The sequence below is a fragment of the Balaenoptera musculus genome, chromosome 10, assembly GCF_009873245.2.
Source record: "Balaenoptera musculus isolate JJ_BM4_2016_0621 chromosome 10, mBalMus1.pri.v3, whole genome shotgun sequence".
Lineage (NCBI taxonomy): Eukaryota > Metazoa > Chordata > Mammalia > Artiodactyla > Balaenopteridae > Balaenoptera > Balaenoptera musculus.
Genome location: NC_045794.1, coordinates 51,685,482 through 51,701,983, shown reverse-complemented (window position 1 = coordinate 51,701,983; position 16,502 = coordinate 51,685,482). Strand labels below are relative to the sequence as shown.

Genomic DNA, 16,502 nt, shown 5'->3' with positions numbered 1-16,502 from the left:
GTCACAGCTACGTCTTTCTTTAGCTGATATGATTATTTGTAAACTATTGCTTCCAGTTACCGTTCCAGAAAGAGCTCAAGTTAAAATTAAATGAATGAAATGTAATTAATACAATCTCTCAAATGTGAGTCCACCTAAATGTTTTACTAAAATCCTGCTGACAACGTATGCAGAAAAGAGAAAAAAAATCTATTTATTATGAATAGGCTATACTACACAATCTGTAAACCACCAATTTATATTTAAAACAATCTTAGAATCAAGTTATTTATACAACATCTTTAACATAAGCTTTTGCACTAAAGTCTTCTGCAGAGCAATTTCTCTATGTAGCTTCTAATTAGCAATCACTATAACTTTCATGCTGTTATTATTTGCCAATAAACAGAGAAAGAAAGGGCAGCTTGGGTGGTCTTCAGGACACAATGTAACAACTAAAAAGAAGCCTCAGCACCTTCTCTTTAAGGTTCCAAAACTGATCCCCTGATGTCATTGGTATATAAACACTTAGACTAATCTCCTTAAATACGTAATCAATTTATAACAAAGAAATCAGAGGAGTTAAGGATTTAGATAACTGTCAAGTCAGAAATGCAGAACCTTACGTGACCTAATCCCTTCTTCAGTTAAATCTAATTCAATGAATTTAGAAAAGAAACAATTTAGACAATTCTCTGGACAAACTAGTTTTGGAAACATAGATATGCATGCCCAATTCTAGAAAAATCCAAGCAAATGATTCTGTGTATGTTGAGAAAATCACTTCACAAATTTAAATGCAATCACTCACCTGGCAAATCCAACAGCGTGGTTGAGACAGTCTGCAAGAGATGCCTGCCTTTCTTCGTCCTGCGCCAGCATCAATTTTTCTAACAGAATTTTAAACTTCTCCATGAGTGGAGTCAACAGATTCCTCATTAATGCCTGCTTCCGTTCTGCTGGGTACTCACTATTAACAATCAGCACTCCAGCTGTCTCATAAATAAATAATTGATCATCGCTGCTCAACAAAGACTGGTAACCATTCTCCTAAAATGAAATTTAGTCTTATTGAAGTTTTTCTTTGTTCAGTTCCTCTCATTTAAATAAGTACAAGAGGGACAGGAGATTTAATCTATCACATCAACTCATTATTAAAAAGAAGACTGAGTACTTATAAAATAAAATTTTTCCCAGGATCATATAATGGAAGACAAATGGAATTAGAGGTCAAAAGATCATGGGTCTAATTCTACCCCTAACAAGACTTCATAAATGGTCATATAATGTAACTGTTAGTTTTCTAACTTGTTTTCTTTTGTAAAACCTATTTATTATTAGGAGGCTAAAAATCAGGTATACAACGTGCTTTGAATGTTAGGACAAAGGCCACACAAGTTAATACTTTAAAGAGTGTTTAAGAGTTAAATAACAACAAACACCACACAATAAACACACACATACACAACAGTTGTTACTTTAGAACGTCTGAAAATAAGACGGCAAGTGAGAAAAAAAGATCTCATTCAAGCACAAGCAAACATCTATATATTGATCCATTTTTATTAATGAGTTTATTTTTCACATTTATGCAGTCTGAGAGGCCAGGAGGAGAGGGAAAATATCAGAGGCCCCTCTAGCTCTAACACTAAAGCTCCCTGTTAAGAAATTATTTAAAAGCCTAGTCTTAAAACAGATAAATTATGTGGCAGTCTTATTATTAAAAAAAAGACCTCATCTTTTTTTTTTTTTAATTAATTAATTTTATTTTATTTTTGGCTGTGTTGGGTCTTCGTTTCTGTGTGAGGGCTTTCTCTAGTTGCGGCGAGCGGGGGCCACTCTTCATCGCGGTGCACGGGCCTCTCACTATCGCGGCCATTCTTGTTGCGGAGCACAGGCTCCAGACCCACAGGCTCAATAGTTGTGGTTCACGGGCCCAGTTGCTCCGTGGCATGTGGGATCTTCCCAGACAAGGGCTCGAACCCGTGTCCCCTGCACTGGCAGGCAGATTCTCAACCACTGCGCCACCAGGGAAGCCCACGACCTCATCTTTTAAAAGAGAATGTCCCTATTTATTTTTCATATAAATTTATTTATTTAGGCTGCACTGGGTCTTAGTTGTGGCACGTGGGATCTTTTAGTTGCGGCATGCGGACTTGTAGTTGCAGCTTGCGGGCTCTTAGATGTGGCACGCGGACTCTTAGTTGCAGCATGCATGCGGGATCTAGTTCCCCAACCAGGGATTGAACCTGGGCCCCCTGCAATGGGAGTGTGGAGTCTTACGTACTGGACCACCAGGGGAAGTCCCATGAAGTATTTTAATATATATGTTTCTTTAATATGTAGGCAAAGATAATTTAACCATATAATGCACTAGTAACCTTTCATGCAATGAAATTATATACCTTTGTACCCTGAATACTGGTATTTATTTTTAAAAAACCCAAAATATCATTTTATGTTTAACACTTTTCAAGTGGCAGCTCTAGTAATAACTTTCATCAAAATGAAAAAAAATGTCAAGGTCAGTATTTTGCTTTACACAGAAATGTGTATCAGTCAAAATGTGCTTACAAAGTATCTCAACTTAAATCTGTCTAGTGAAATAAACACCAAAATATACAGATCAACGAGCATTTAAATTTTTTTTACCCCAAGCCAGAAGTTTCACAGAAAAACTTCAGTCTACCAGGAGCAGTCACTGAGAATGGCTAATGTGATCACAGTACTAAACAGAGAATAATTTAGAAACCGAATTTTCCTTCTCCAAAAAACACTTCACTGGCATTTAACAGTACAGAGAGCAGACCATAGCTCACACTGCTAAAGCTATCAGTCAAATTTTGATTCCTTTCTATTTCTATTACTATGTTTTGTATACTGTACCTCAACAGAGTTTTGGTAAACAAAACTAACCCTTGCACACCCTCCACCCACACTTTAAAAAACAAAAACAAACAAAAAAACCGCCCAAAGGCATTAACCCTAAAGGCTAAAGGGATATGTAGCCTCAATATTGGGGAAAACTTATCACTCAGAAGGATAGATACTTACAGGTGGAGAAAGTTCTAATAAATCTTGTATTCTATTCAGAATATCCTCAATGAAAGGATTCATTTGTTTACTGAATAAAGGCAAAAAGGAAAACCACAATTACATAAATAACAGTGCTTGGCAAAGTGTGGAAATACCAAATCCCTCTTTAAGGCAGAACTAAAAAAAAAAGTTCGGTGCTAAGGTAGTCACATGTGATCATTCGGACTAGCTATGATTTTTTTAAACTACAATTTTATAAGCCTAAGAATAAGTAGTTTTCATACCAAAAACTGGTAAACTAGTTTTCATACCAAAAACTAGTAAAGAACAATACAATATAAAACAGATTAAGTTCAAAATGTATTTCCAAGGAATATCATCTTTAGAATTTCAAAGAAGGCATAGAGTCATCTACAGCAGTAAAACTGTTAAGTAACTACTGTCATTAGTGATGACAGGTGTTACATACAAAAATATTCAAACAAATCACTGTTTAATGATGAACAAAGTACCTGGCTAAAGAGAAGGAAAAGAAATCGTAACATCATGATACAAAAAGGAACACCAAAATTTTAAAAAAGCCTTAGGACGAAAAGACCAAATCTACCACAGGCTCTTAGAAAATAATTTACATCTTACTTAACAAACTTAAAAACAAGAATTAAACATTATAGATGAAATTTTGTACTTACTTCAGAGATTTGACAAATCTAGAAAACAGGTAAGCAGTTCTGCTCCGTACTTTTGCACTAGAGTGCCGCAGACCCCTGTGATCTAAGAAAGCCATCTAAAGAAATAGAGACACTTTTACCATTTCTGTACTTATTTAAGGCTTTTATTGCTATTGTCATGACACATTTTTGTTCATATCAAATTCTATTTTTTAGCTCTGGAAGGGAAGAACCAGGTACATATAAAAAGTAAGCCTACACTACACACAGGCCCTTGAGTATTTGTTTTAAATAACTGACTAGACACAAACTCCATTTGAAAGGAATGGAGGAGGGGTTAGTTTCAGTGTGTTGAAGAGTTTTTGAGAGCTTCTGGCTCTGGTAAAAGTAATAAAAGAGAGATAGAATACTATCTGCTCATTAGCTGAAACACACGGAAAATAAAAGTTGAGAGTAAAGTGTATACTTACTAGTACACATGGAATGTGTTGAGGTTCAACTGTGAAAAACTTTTCATATCTAACAACAGTTTCGAAGAACTCCAATGTCACAGACGTGTGCTGATAGGAACTAACTCCTGATGTTACCAGCTGGAGCAGGAAAAAGTTAAGAAATCTATCCTTATTTACTGCAACATCAAAATGTCCCAGTATTAACATATATTAAGCTCTAACAATTGAGGAACTCACATTAGCTTATATGAAAACAGAAAATTATGTTCAAAATAAATTATCTTTAGTATACTTACAGTTCGCATCATATCCTGCAAAGCACTAGCTTTTGAAACATCACCTGAGAAGTGAGCACCATGAGATACTGGAAGAGCTTCTGCCAACATATACAGCAATCTTATTGCCACTTCAACTTCCATAAACCTTGTAGTCTGCCAATTCCTACCAAGGTATATAATATGTCAGTGAGACCTGAATATAAACTTTCTATACAACTAGTGATGCACGGGATAAAAAGACACCAACCAAAGCCTCTTTAATTATTAAACAGTCACAGCAATTGTTAATTTTGCCAGGCAACATAATTCATATCACAAAACTATACAAGACTAATGAAATCCATTTTATTGACATTCCAAAGAGCAGTATTTCCCCCCAAGAATCAAGATAAATCAGAGGCAAGTGCATTGTTTCAGAGATACACATAAGATCTTCATAAGTAACACAAATTAATAAGTCACGTGAATCACTTATGGTAGACCATCATCTGGGAGAAAAGGAAAGAGGTGACTTGTTAGAAAGAGCGTAACAAACTTACTGCAGGGTAGAACTAAAAACTCTGCGAACAGAAGCCAGCAGTAACTCTGGTGAAACTTGAGCAAGCCTGTCCAACAATAACTTCAGTTGTTTTCTGTATTCTACAAACATGGCTTCGTCTTCACCCTATGATATTTTAAAAATTCCATTAAAAAACTTAAAAGATCTTAAAACACATAAAATGGTGAGTTCTCACTAGTTTTTGTATTTACAAATTTAATACACTTTTACTTTTTCATCGATATTTATTTATGTAGGAAAATGTACTATGCTCAGTAGCCTTTCCCCTCCTGCTCACACATAATTATTTCTGAACACAGCCCTAGACCATGAAAGCCTAGAGCCAGAAATGGCATAGGGAGGACGTTAAAAACAAAAGTCTAACAGGAGAGAGTGATTGAGGGACAATTAAGCAAAGGACAGATAATGCAAGGCTTTGGGGAAAAAAACAAAAACAGGAGCCTAAGCCAGGATGGGTTCATGTAGGGCTCCTCTGTGAGAACTCTGGCACCTTATTTATACTCCTTGTATCTCACTGTCCACTTTAAGAACTGCAATAATATCGCATGATTGAAGATATTATATGAAACGAGCCTAGCACTTCACAAGTGCACGGTGCGTTGGTGATCATCACCATTATTCTTTTACAGTTAGAAGTTTTTGAATGCCTGAAGTGGGTAATAGAACACGTTAGCACACAACTAGACAGTACATGCCATCACTGAGTTGCTAGAAAGCACCGATGACCCTTGTGATTGATGAGAAGCTGACTCACTGACAACCCTGGACAAGACTTTAACCAGAACAAGTCCAGAGACAGTTAAGTGCCTCATTCCTACTCTCCCATAGACAATTATGATCTGAGGTCCATCAACTGGGCCTCAACTCACCACTCTTACTAAATATAAAGTGAAATATGATCACCAATAATACTGTCAATATTTATGAAGTTCAATGCTACAAAGTGTTTTTAAAAGGGTCATTTTAAAGTGGGACAAAATACCAAAAAATGAAGAATTATGAAAGTTTCCATTAATTTCACCTAAGTAGAGGTCAATATAAACAAGACTAGGGTCTTCCCTGGTGGTGCAGTGGTTAAGAATCCACCTGCCAATGCAGGGGACACGGGTTTGAACCCTGGTCCGGGAAGATCCCACATGCCGTGGAGCAACTAAGCCCGTGCGCCACAGCTACTGAGCCTGCGCTCTAGAGCTCGTGAGCCGCAACTACTGAGCCCGTGTGCTGCAACTACTGAAGCCTGCATGCCTAGACACCGTGCTCCGCAACAAGAGAAGTCGCTGCAATGAGAAGCTGGCACACCGCAATGAAGAGTAGCCCCCACTTGCCACAACTAGAGAAAGCCCGTGCGCAGCAACGAAGACCCAACGCAGTCAAAAAACAAAAACAAAAACAAAACCCCAAGACTAATTTTTTTAAGATAATCAAAACTTGGAATATTAATTTGATGTAAGTAAACAAAATTAAAACTGATTGCTCCTCAATGCAAAATTCTTACCTCATTTTCAAAGTTATATTCTTCATCATAGGTTAATTTTTTCATAACGGCCAACATGATTGCCTAAAATTAAGAATAAAATACCTTTTGTCAGTCTCCTTTAATTTCATATAATTTGAAATTAAGCTATATTTCAAGGCAGACTGCAGATGTAGATGCTATTATTGGTTTAAAAGAAGCAAAAAGAAGTCAATTACCTCTACATTAGCTTTCTGCTGATCAGAGAGCACTGTAAGCTGTTGAAAAGAAAGCAATCATTTATTAGGTTTCCTAAAGTTATACTTGCTTATCAGAATATTTTCCTGATCAGTTAAGATCTTTTCAAACATGCACACAGCTTTTCTGGAGGGCAGTTTGACAGTACATATTTGAAATGTACCTAACCTAAGATCTATCAATTTCACTTCTAGTAAGTAACTTGACATGTAGGCATGTAGGCAAAGACATGTAGATGAATTTGATTTTAAAAGATACTTATAAATGTATTCAGCAAAGAAGCAGATTACAGAACAGCAAAGTATGATCTCACTTTGTTTTTAAACAAGGCCCAAAATCCCGTGAGCCACAACTACTGAGCCCGTGTGCTGCAACTACTGAAGCCTGCATGCCTAGAGCCCAGGCTCCACAACAAGAGAAGCCACCACAACGAGAAGCCCGCGCACCGCAACGAAGAGTAGCCCCTGCTCGCCACAACTAGAGACAGCCTGCATTCAACAACGAAGACCCAACGCAGCCAAAAATAAATAAATTAAATAATTAAATAAAAAAAAAATGAACCACGTTTAACAAAATTTCTACTGTATTTAGAAATAAACAGAGGGGGCTTCCCTGGCGGTCCAGTGGTTAAGACTCCGCGCTCCCAATGCAGGGGGCACGGATTCAATCCCTGGTCAGGGAACTGAGACCCTACATGCCGCACGGCCAAAAAAATAAATAAATAAAAATAAACAGGTTCATGGAGTTTCCTGGTGGTCTAGTGATTAGGATTTGGCGCTTTGACTGCCGGGGCCCGGGTTCAACCCCTGGTTGGGGAACTGAGATGCCGTAAGCCGTGCGAAGCAGCCAAGATTTAAAAAAAAGAAAAAGAAATAAACACAGATTCAAAATAAAAGAACAACCTAAACCTATAACTAATTCTGAAGCTTTTTAGTCTAGTGAATTTTAGAACCTGGCCATTTCTGTTTTCTGGCTAAGAAGTTTAAAGAAAAAAAAAAGATGAAAATACATTAATAATTAACAGTAAATGTCATCAGAGTGTAGAATTATGAGTATTTTCTTGTTTTCATTTCTCCTGTATTTTCCAATTCTCTATTGCTTTTCTATATTATCTACTGGACAAAAAGATTAAAATAAGGACTTACCTGTTTCAAAATATGAAGATAATCATAACAAAATCCAATAATGTTAGAAGAGATGTCATCATCCTCATGAATTAGAAGCTGCAACATCAGTGCCACCTTTGTTTCAATAGCTTGTAGTGCCTCTTGAGCATTCTTGATATCCCCATTCTTAATTAATTTAGTCCAGCTAACTATCAATGACTGTCCCATTCCATTTACCAGTTTAGAAAATCTGGCCAGGAAGTCAACATCTTCTTCCTACAAATGATCAATACAGACTTCAATTTAAAACCAACCACCTAAGAGGGAAAACTCTAAACTTAGGTATGGGTCAAGTGCCAATCATAGGAGTCATTTTTATTTTATTTTATTTTATTTATTTATTTTTTATTTTTGGCTGCGTTGGGTCTTCATTGCTGCGTGCCAGCTTTCTCTAGTTGCAGCGAGCTGGGGCTACTCTTCGTAGCAGTGCGTGGGCTTCTCATTGCAGTGCTCTAGGCACGCGGGCTTCAGCAGTTGTGGCGTGGGGGCTCAGTAGTTGTGGCTCGTGGGCTCTAGAGCACAGGCTCAGTAGTTGTGGCACACAGGCTTAGTTGCTCCACAGCATGTGGGATCTTCCCGGACCACGGCTCGAACCCATGTCCCCTGCATTGGCAGGCAGATTCTTAACCACTGTGCCACCAGGGAAGTCCCAGGAGTCATTTTTAAACTAGCATTAGACACTAACAATTCTACCATTTTGACTGGGAAATTTTAAGAATTTGAATTCTTCTACTATTATTATCCACTAGTACTAACTCTTCAAAGCAACTATTTTTAATGATTATAGTCATGTAGACATTGACAACTTATAAAAGCTTAAAAAAAGAGATCTGTGGTTTCAAAACCTTCTCTCTAAACTGCTGAATTTAGTAAATACGCTCTAATAAAGTTAATGCTGCCATATTATGCTACGTATAAGAATTTACAACAGTCATTTCTGATACTATTTAATTTGAACCTCAACTGCACTACAAAGAGATAAAACTGCTATTATAATCACCTGCCTAAGGTCACATCAGCACTAATGCTAGAACTTAAAATTAGGTTACTTTCATTAATTATCCTTATGATGTTCCCTACAGAAAGAGATTTTTACCTTCAGCATTTTAAATCTTTTACCAGGGACTAAATAAGACAATTATTAGCAGTGTAAGAAAACACTACTATTTGTCAGCTAGAAAAATACCAGAGGTGTTGTACTCCTGACATATCAACAATACAAAGACTTCTCAGTAATTCTTTACCAATATCACAGGTAAAATTAAAAATAAAACCCTTCAAATTCAGTTTCTAAATTACTAATTTACCACACTCAGCCCTAATTCTGCTGAGGCTAAACTTTAACAGCTCAAATGAATGTGATGAAAATATAACATTTATAATTGAGTCTAATTTAGGTCAAAACGCATTGCCATGCTTCTTAAAATGTGGTCCATGAACCAGCAGTATCACAGTATCACCTGAGAGTTTGTTAGAAACGCACAATTGTAAGTACCATCCCAGACCTTCAAGTTTAAGTCTGGTATAATCTATTGTTCAAGGCAAATGTTACAGATAACATTATGGCTTTCTAGATACAATGTTTCATTATTATAATGTCAAGGAAGTTTCCAGCATTTAAAAACAAAACAAAAAGAAAGAAAAAGAAAAGGAAAGCATATTTAAATTACTGCCTATCCTAATTTGTTCTAACATTTTCAAAACCTTATACATAAATTTACTGACCTGGTCAATGCTGAAAAACCCAGCAGACTGTAATACTTGACACAAAGATTCTACTAGTTTCATTTTATCAACAGGATCCATTCCTTTATTTACAATTTCAAATAAACAATCACATGCTTCTTCCCGTAGAACTTCTATTGACATATGACCTAGCAGCATATTTATAAACCTGGCAATGGTGAAATAAAATTGTTACAATATTTTCAAATTCATGAGTTTTACATAGTGTATTTTGCAGGTTTACATTTTTAAAATATCGGTTTACTTACCTATCATTGGCTATAAGGGATAAGTCTATCCAAGAGACATAAGCCCCAACTACTTCAAGGCACTGACATGTCACTTCTGAATTAGTATACTGATAGTTTTGTAGGATTTGGTACCATGATTCCACCAAGTTTGGAATGCACTGTTCCCTCATGGTATCTTTTATGAGAGTATTCCTACGAGCCTCCTAAAAGACAAAACAAAATACCATGTACACAATTAAAGTAGATTACCTCCCAAAATAATGTTTAACATCTGAATAATAGTTGCACACAGTAATTTCCTCACCACTAAACTTCCAGACTTGTTAATACATTCCCTGCCGCTATTTCCTATTTATCTGCTCTAAAATCATAACCTGTGATTCTTTCTAATTCCTCCTTCCATTCTACTCATTTCCTCAGACATAATTTCTTATTAAACACAAACTATAAATAAACATTGCTTAGAAATCTTAACCATGTGATAAAAGTTATTTCTCAATATTATACAAATACTTAAAATTACTTAAGAGAATAGCAATTACTTAAATGTTACAAACATATTTGACATACAATGACCTCAAATTATCATACACATTTGAATTAAGCTATTTCCATTGTGTTCTTTAAGAAAAAGGAGAAAGTTATATTGGGTAATACAGAAATAGAGAAAGACTAGGTGATGAGCTATGTGACTAACTGAGAATACAGAAGAACCCAGCACTGATTCATAAGCAATGCTTTTTCCTCACTCGGTGACTATAAAGCAGTAGTAAATATAGGCCACATTTGTCTACAGATTCACAGGAAAAAATCAATTTGTGTATTTCACTAGAGAAAGTTCTTGCCTGGTTAAAAAAAAAATCTGAATACTCTAATTTCACCCTACACCTGGAAAAAAACCCCAAGTTTAAATCCCTTTGTAAAACAAAATTCAAAATGTTGAATAAATTTATAAGTATTCTTAATAAAGTTTTATCTCAAAAAAACAATAGGGCTTCCCTGGTGGTGCAGTGGTTGAGAATCTGCCTGCCAATGCAGGGAACACGGGTTTGGGCCCTGGTCTGGGAAGATCCCACATGCCGTGGAGCAACTGGGCCCGTGAGCCACAATTACTGAGCCTGCGCATCTGGAGCCTGTGCTCCAGACCTCCAGGCCTCTCTGTGCCACAAGAGAGGCCGCGATAGTGGGAGGCCCGCGCACCGCGATGAAGCGTGGCCCCCGCTTGCCACAACTAGAGAAAGCCCTTGCACAGAAACGAAGACCCAACGCAGCCATAAATAAATAAATAAATAAATAAATAAAATAAAAAATAAAAAACCCTTCTTGATCCTTTTATTATATGCCCACCATCTCCTACAATATCTACATTAAAAACTTAAAATTAATAGGAAGTTACTTGCCTCTGATGTATGTACCACATCACGATCCACCAACTCTGAATCAATAGCCATGAGAATTCGGAGGTACAGATCTACTCCCCTTGGATTTAAGTCCACTACTGAGAGAATGTCAAAAAAAAACTTGGGCCATTTAGTGAGATATTCTGTAACAAAAAGCAAGGCGAAGACTTGGGCTGCTTTATTTCGTATAAAGGTCTTCTCTGGTTGGGGATTCAGCATCTGACAGACAGAGAAATAGTTCATAAAATTAAATGTAAGTGAAAAAGACTCAAACGTTGTTTTCCTATTTACCATTAATAGGCAAAACCCCACCAAACTTCACCAGGCTCTAGAACAGCTGTGCAACAAATATGCTTGAGAATTACCAAAGTTCTGAGGTGACCAGCCAGATGGAGAACAATCAAATGAACGAAGGTGCTAATGGTTACACCTCACTCTCACACTTTCAGAGAAAAGTTTCGTGGGCAGAGCATTAGTAGTTCCTATAATTTTTTCTAAGAAGAAAAAAAATTCAATGATTTTTCTTCTGGCTGCTTGCTCTTTAAGGAAAATAAACATCCTAGCTACACAACTGCTTTAATATGTTAAGATTAGCTAAAATTAATGAAAAAGAATATAGTGAATACAGAACTCTATTGGCTCCTTTGAAAAGGGCTCTTTGTTAAGAGGCTGTCCAGGAGGGCTCACCTTAAGTGTGAACAGAAAAGCGACTTTTGTCAAGTAGTTAAAAAAATATTACATTTTAAAACCAAAGTTTCCACCATGTGTCATGGACAGAATGACAGCTTCAATTATCAATATAATTTTAAGTTATTGCTAAGTTTTCATCTACCCGTGATCTTCAAAAACAGCACTTTCTAAAAGAGCTACATGATGAAATGGAGGATAAATGAGTGACATTTTTGAGGTGAAGTTGCAAACTCTTGCAAAAATAAAAATTTAAATATCTGGCAATTTGAGGTACTAAATGTAAAAACTACTATTTTACCTGAGCTTGAAGCCAAGATATGAGTGTCTCCCTAATCAGTTGTTGTTGAACAGTAGTTAGTTCTGAGTATCTGTTCAAAACAGAGAAGAAAAATAACAATGATAATGTTTAGTGTCTGGTTTTAAAAAAGTAACGGCCTCTTATAAATTTGAATGAGAAAATTTGTATAGCACTCGACTATCTAAAATTCCCTAAAACAAATTGATAATACCTCTCATCACTGCTTTAAAGACAGGGGTGGGAGAGGCAGGTGGGGGTATCAATACTGATCTTTGTTTTGTGGTTCAGTTCATGTTAAAACAAAATGGCAGCTACACAATTTTTCAGACGAAAATACATCCATGGTCTCAGGTCTGTGGTTTACAGAATAAATCAATAGGCAAACTAAGGATCCCCAGAGCAGCAATTCACTGTTTTTACTTAAATTAGGCAGGGGTTCTAAATGCAAGTGCCCACACTGCCACTCAACTCTAACAGAGAGTCATCGTTCAGAGAAACAGGCTCAGTATTGCCAGATCTTCTAATTTTTTCCAGAGAAGCTGGAAATCTATTGTTTTCCTGTGAAATGACTGGATTTTTATATGTAACCAATGAACTCAGTATTTTTAAAACACTTTTTGGGATAAATCAAAATGCATCTATGAGCTGGATATGACATATACTGTCAATTTACAACCTATGTTATGGTGTCCCCAAAGAGGGAAAAACTAATTTAAAAAATGGCCTCTCGGGACTGCCCTGGTGCCGCAGTGGTTAAGAATCTGCCTGCCGGGCTTCCCTGGTGGCGCAGTGGTTGAGAATCTGCCTGCCAATGCAGGGGACACGGGTTCGAACCCTGGTCTGGGAAGATCCCACATGCCACGGAGCAGCTGGGCCCGTGAGCCACAACTACTGAGCCTGCGCGTCTGGAGCCTGTGCCCCGCAACGGGAGGGGCCGCGATAGTGAAAGGCCCGCGCACCGCGATGAAGAGCGGTCCCCGCACCGCGATGAAGAGTGGCCCCCACTTGCCGTTAACTAGAGAAAGCCCTCGCACGAACCGAAGACCCAACACAGCCAAAAATAAATAAATAAATAAATAAAGTAGCTATAAAATTAAAAAAAAAAAAAAAAAAAAAAAGAGTAGAGCCTTGGGGGAACTTCTGAATCCAGCCAAGATGGAGTAACAAGAACCATATTTGCCCTCCCACCTAAACCAACAACAACAAAAAAAAAAAAAAAAAAAAAAAAAAAAAAAGAATCTGCCTGCCAATTCAGGGGTCACGAGTTCGATCCCTGGTCCAGGAAGATCCCACAAGTCATGGAGCAACTAAGCCCGTACACAACTACTGAAGCCCGTGCACCTAGAGCCCGTGCTTGCAACAAGAGAAGCCACTGCAATGAAAAGCCTGGGCACCACAACGAAGAGTAGCCCCTGCTCGCCGCAGCTAGAGAAAGCCCGTGTGCAGCAACAGAGACCCAACGTTGTCAAAAAGAAATTAATTAATCAATTATTTTAAAAGTTAAAAAAAAAAATGGCCTCTCCCCACACATCTCAGGGAGAAAAGCCTTACTTGTATTTAACTTGATGTTCTAGTACTTGAAAGCAGAAAAATTTAATGTGATCATCACTGAAAAAGAAAAAAAAAGAAAAATTAGATAAGCAGAATATGAATTAGGGAAAACAAATCAAAGGTAAAATAGTAATGAATAAACTACAGTTGAAAAGTTTCTCCAACTAGACCTTTGGCTTATTGATCTCAAGTTTTACATTCACATCCATTTGTTTAAAAAGCTAAGAGAACTTTTTATGTTATACAATATTCAATGGAAATCTGGCGAGCAGAATAACCAAAACAATTTAAGATGCACTTTAAGTACGTACAGTGCTTTTGCAAACAGAAGGCATTCCCCCTAAATTCTACATGTCAGGATTCCCAGAACAACTCCTACGTTTTACAAGAGAAAGGCTAGATGTCAAATTACAAATGGCAGAACAGCCAGAGACTGAGTCAAACCAGAAACGGTCATCACGGTCATACTTAAAAGTTCTACTGCAGTCCAATCCAAAGCAAGCAGAGTCCCCTGGACTGGCAGTCCAGCCCCCAAAATTCACACAGAAAACCAAGCTACCAATATACTGCCCTTCTAAAAGGGGAGGAAAAGTCAACACCCACCCATCACCCACTTCCTACTGTCTCTCTAGGGGTGACGGCAGAGCTGCAGTGAGCCAGGTACAAACTCTGACCAAGTCCCTTTAGTGAACAACAATCTGTTCATCTTAAGACAGCTGGTCTGGGCCAGGCTTAGTCATGGAACAATTTTTCATATACAAAGCTAACTAGTCAATACAAGAATGGAGATGTTATCTTCATTTAGACTACATCAATTAACCAAAAAATAATAATAATTTCACACTTAAGACAATGAAACTTAATTTTTAAAAGTTTTTTTTTAAAAAGTTACGTTTAATTTGCATCTCTTCTAAGACCCTAGGGTTTCTAATCTTATCATGGATGGCACTGAAGCTTTAACTAATTATATGACCTAGATCTTCCACTCAAAATATAAACTATAGGGAGCCTTTAATTAAAAGCCAGCCCTTATTCACTCTAAGACATATAGATATTCTCAAAACCAACTTTCACTAAACTGGAGCACTTCCTTTCGGCTATAAAATGTAGTGACTGATACCCACAGCATGCCAAGAACTCTAGCTAGGAGTCATCACTGACCCCTATAAACTTCTACTCCCACTAGTAGAGTTGTTTATTTACAACTAGTCAGCTGTGTTTCCCCAAGCCTCACTATGTGCGTTGTACTTCTTTTGTACGTAAGTAACTTTATTATATAAACTAATGAAATGAGTATGATGACAGTTTATATTTTCATAAAAATTAAGTTGAATGCTTTAGAAAGAGTTCATAGGAAGTCACATTGCAGGGGGAAAACCTTGGACCTATGTGATGTGAGACAGATAACTTGGAGAGATAGGAACAAATAAATAAAAAGTTTAGAAATCTGTACTCACTGTTCCTCAATCCACTACAGGGAATCAAAGTGGAAATTACAGAGGATCAATTACGGGTGTGATCAACGTTGAGAATGATGAAGTGAATGTTAGTGGCATATATGCAAAGAAAAGTCCTTGGTCCAATATCAAAAGATTAGTAACTAAGTGTTTATATACTTTAAATTAAAAATTAAGATATATATAATTTTTGATTACCTCCTTTACCAACTTTTTAGAAAACCAACTATCCCTCCCCATCGTAAGAAGATAAGGAAGTTTCTATTGTATAGAAACTATATGCCACTTGGGATCTACTGCCAGGTACTCAGAATAAGGCAAAGGATATTTTAATGAAAAGTCAGTTCTGGAATGGCCAAATTATTAGTTTATTATTTTTCTCATTTCTACACTGAATAGTTTTCCAAAATATAAGTCATAAAATGTTTTTATGAAAACATTTTCCAAACAGGTAAATGTAACAATCCTGTCAAGTTCACAAAAATTTAAATTCTCCGACAAATCATGCAAATTTTGTTTTAATCACCTGTACGTCCTCTGGGCCAGAGCTTCTGCACACACCTGCCAGGCATCTGGGGAAATCTTCAACTGCTCAAAATAGGCCAGGGCCTGTAAGATTGCAAAGCAGAAAATTCATTTGGAATAGTCAATCTCATTCTCTGCCAATACTCAATAAAGTTTTCTGGGAGTAGCAAACTAACAACAAAAAAGTGACTAAATAAAAAATAGCTAAACATTGAATTCAGGCTTCTGAGTATGTGCAACTTAGTGATCATTCCTAGGAAAAAGGTTAAGTAAAAAACAAATTCTATCAGTTGGATACTCCAACCTGTTTCTTTACAGGAAAGGAGATAACACAAAAATGCCCTGCAGATATCTCTGAATTATTAGGAAGATCAGAGAGAAAACACTCAAGTGCTGTGTCAAGTGCTATACTACTGAGGTATATGCAATTATAAAATGGTATATAAACAATATTTTTCCTACTTAATAGCAAACATGCTATTAAAGAGGTGATTATAAAAGATGAAACATACTCTGTATGTCATTCGATCTACTGTTTAACAGAAAAGGAGAGTTATTTAAAATCTTCAGCTATATCATGTAAGTTTCCTAAAAAGTGAGATTAAAATCAGAGTTCAACTGCTTGATATGAAGTTTGCAGAAGTACCAAATAATTGAAATGGTCAAAGCTTTAGGAAGGGGCTTCCCTGGTGGCGCAGTGGTTGAGAATCTGCCTGATAATGCAGGGGACACGGGTTCGAGCCCTGGTCTGGG

The 16,502-nt window shown here is 36.9% G+C and overlaps 1 protein-coding gene across 6 annotated transcripts in view; it reads right to left on the bottom strand.

Moving 5' to 3' along the window:
• Window positions 1-16,502, bottom strand: part of XPOT (exportin for tRNA) — a 148,202-nt gene that overhangs the window by 14,771 nt on the left and 116,929 nt on the right. For 5 of the 6 annotated variants that reach the window (XM_036867083.1, XM_036867081.1, XM_036867082.1 and 2 more), the window contains 15 exons: window positions 15,751-15,833; window positions 13,768-13,824; window positions 12,217-12,286; window positions 11,229-11,447; window positions 9,847-10,031; window positions 9,578-9,746; window positions 7,832-8,068; window positions 6,668-6,706; window positions 6,471-6,533; window positions 4,956-5,080; window positions 4,435-4,579; window positions 4,157-4,276; window positions 3,708-3,802; window positions 3,034-3,103; window positions 791-1,029 (listed from right to left, as the gene is read on the bottom strand). In XM_036867083.1, coding sequence (XP_036722978.1) covers window positions 791-1,029; window positions 3,034-3,103; window positions 3,708-3,802; window positions 4,157-4,276; window positions 4,435-4,579; window positions 4,956-5,080; window positions 6,471-6,533; window positions 6,668-6,706; window positions 7,832-8,068; window positions 9,578-9,746; window positions 9,847-10,031; window positions 11,229-11,447; window positions 12,217-12,286; window positions 13,768-13,824; window positions 15,751-15,833 — 1,916 coding nt within the window. Of the gene's footprint in view, window positions 1-790; window positions 1,030-3,033; window positions 3,104-3,707; window positions 3,803-4,156; window positions 4,277-4,434; window positions 4,580-4,955; window positions 5,081-6,470; window positions 6,534-6,667; window positions 6,707-7,831; window positions 8,069-9,577; window positions 9,747-9,846; window positions 10,032-11,228; window positions 11,448-12,216; window positions 12,287-13,767; window positions 13,825-15,750; window positions 15,834-16,502 lie in introns of those variants that run through there. The other variant, XM_036867085.1, reaches the window with a different exon arrangement.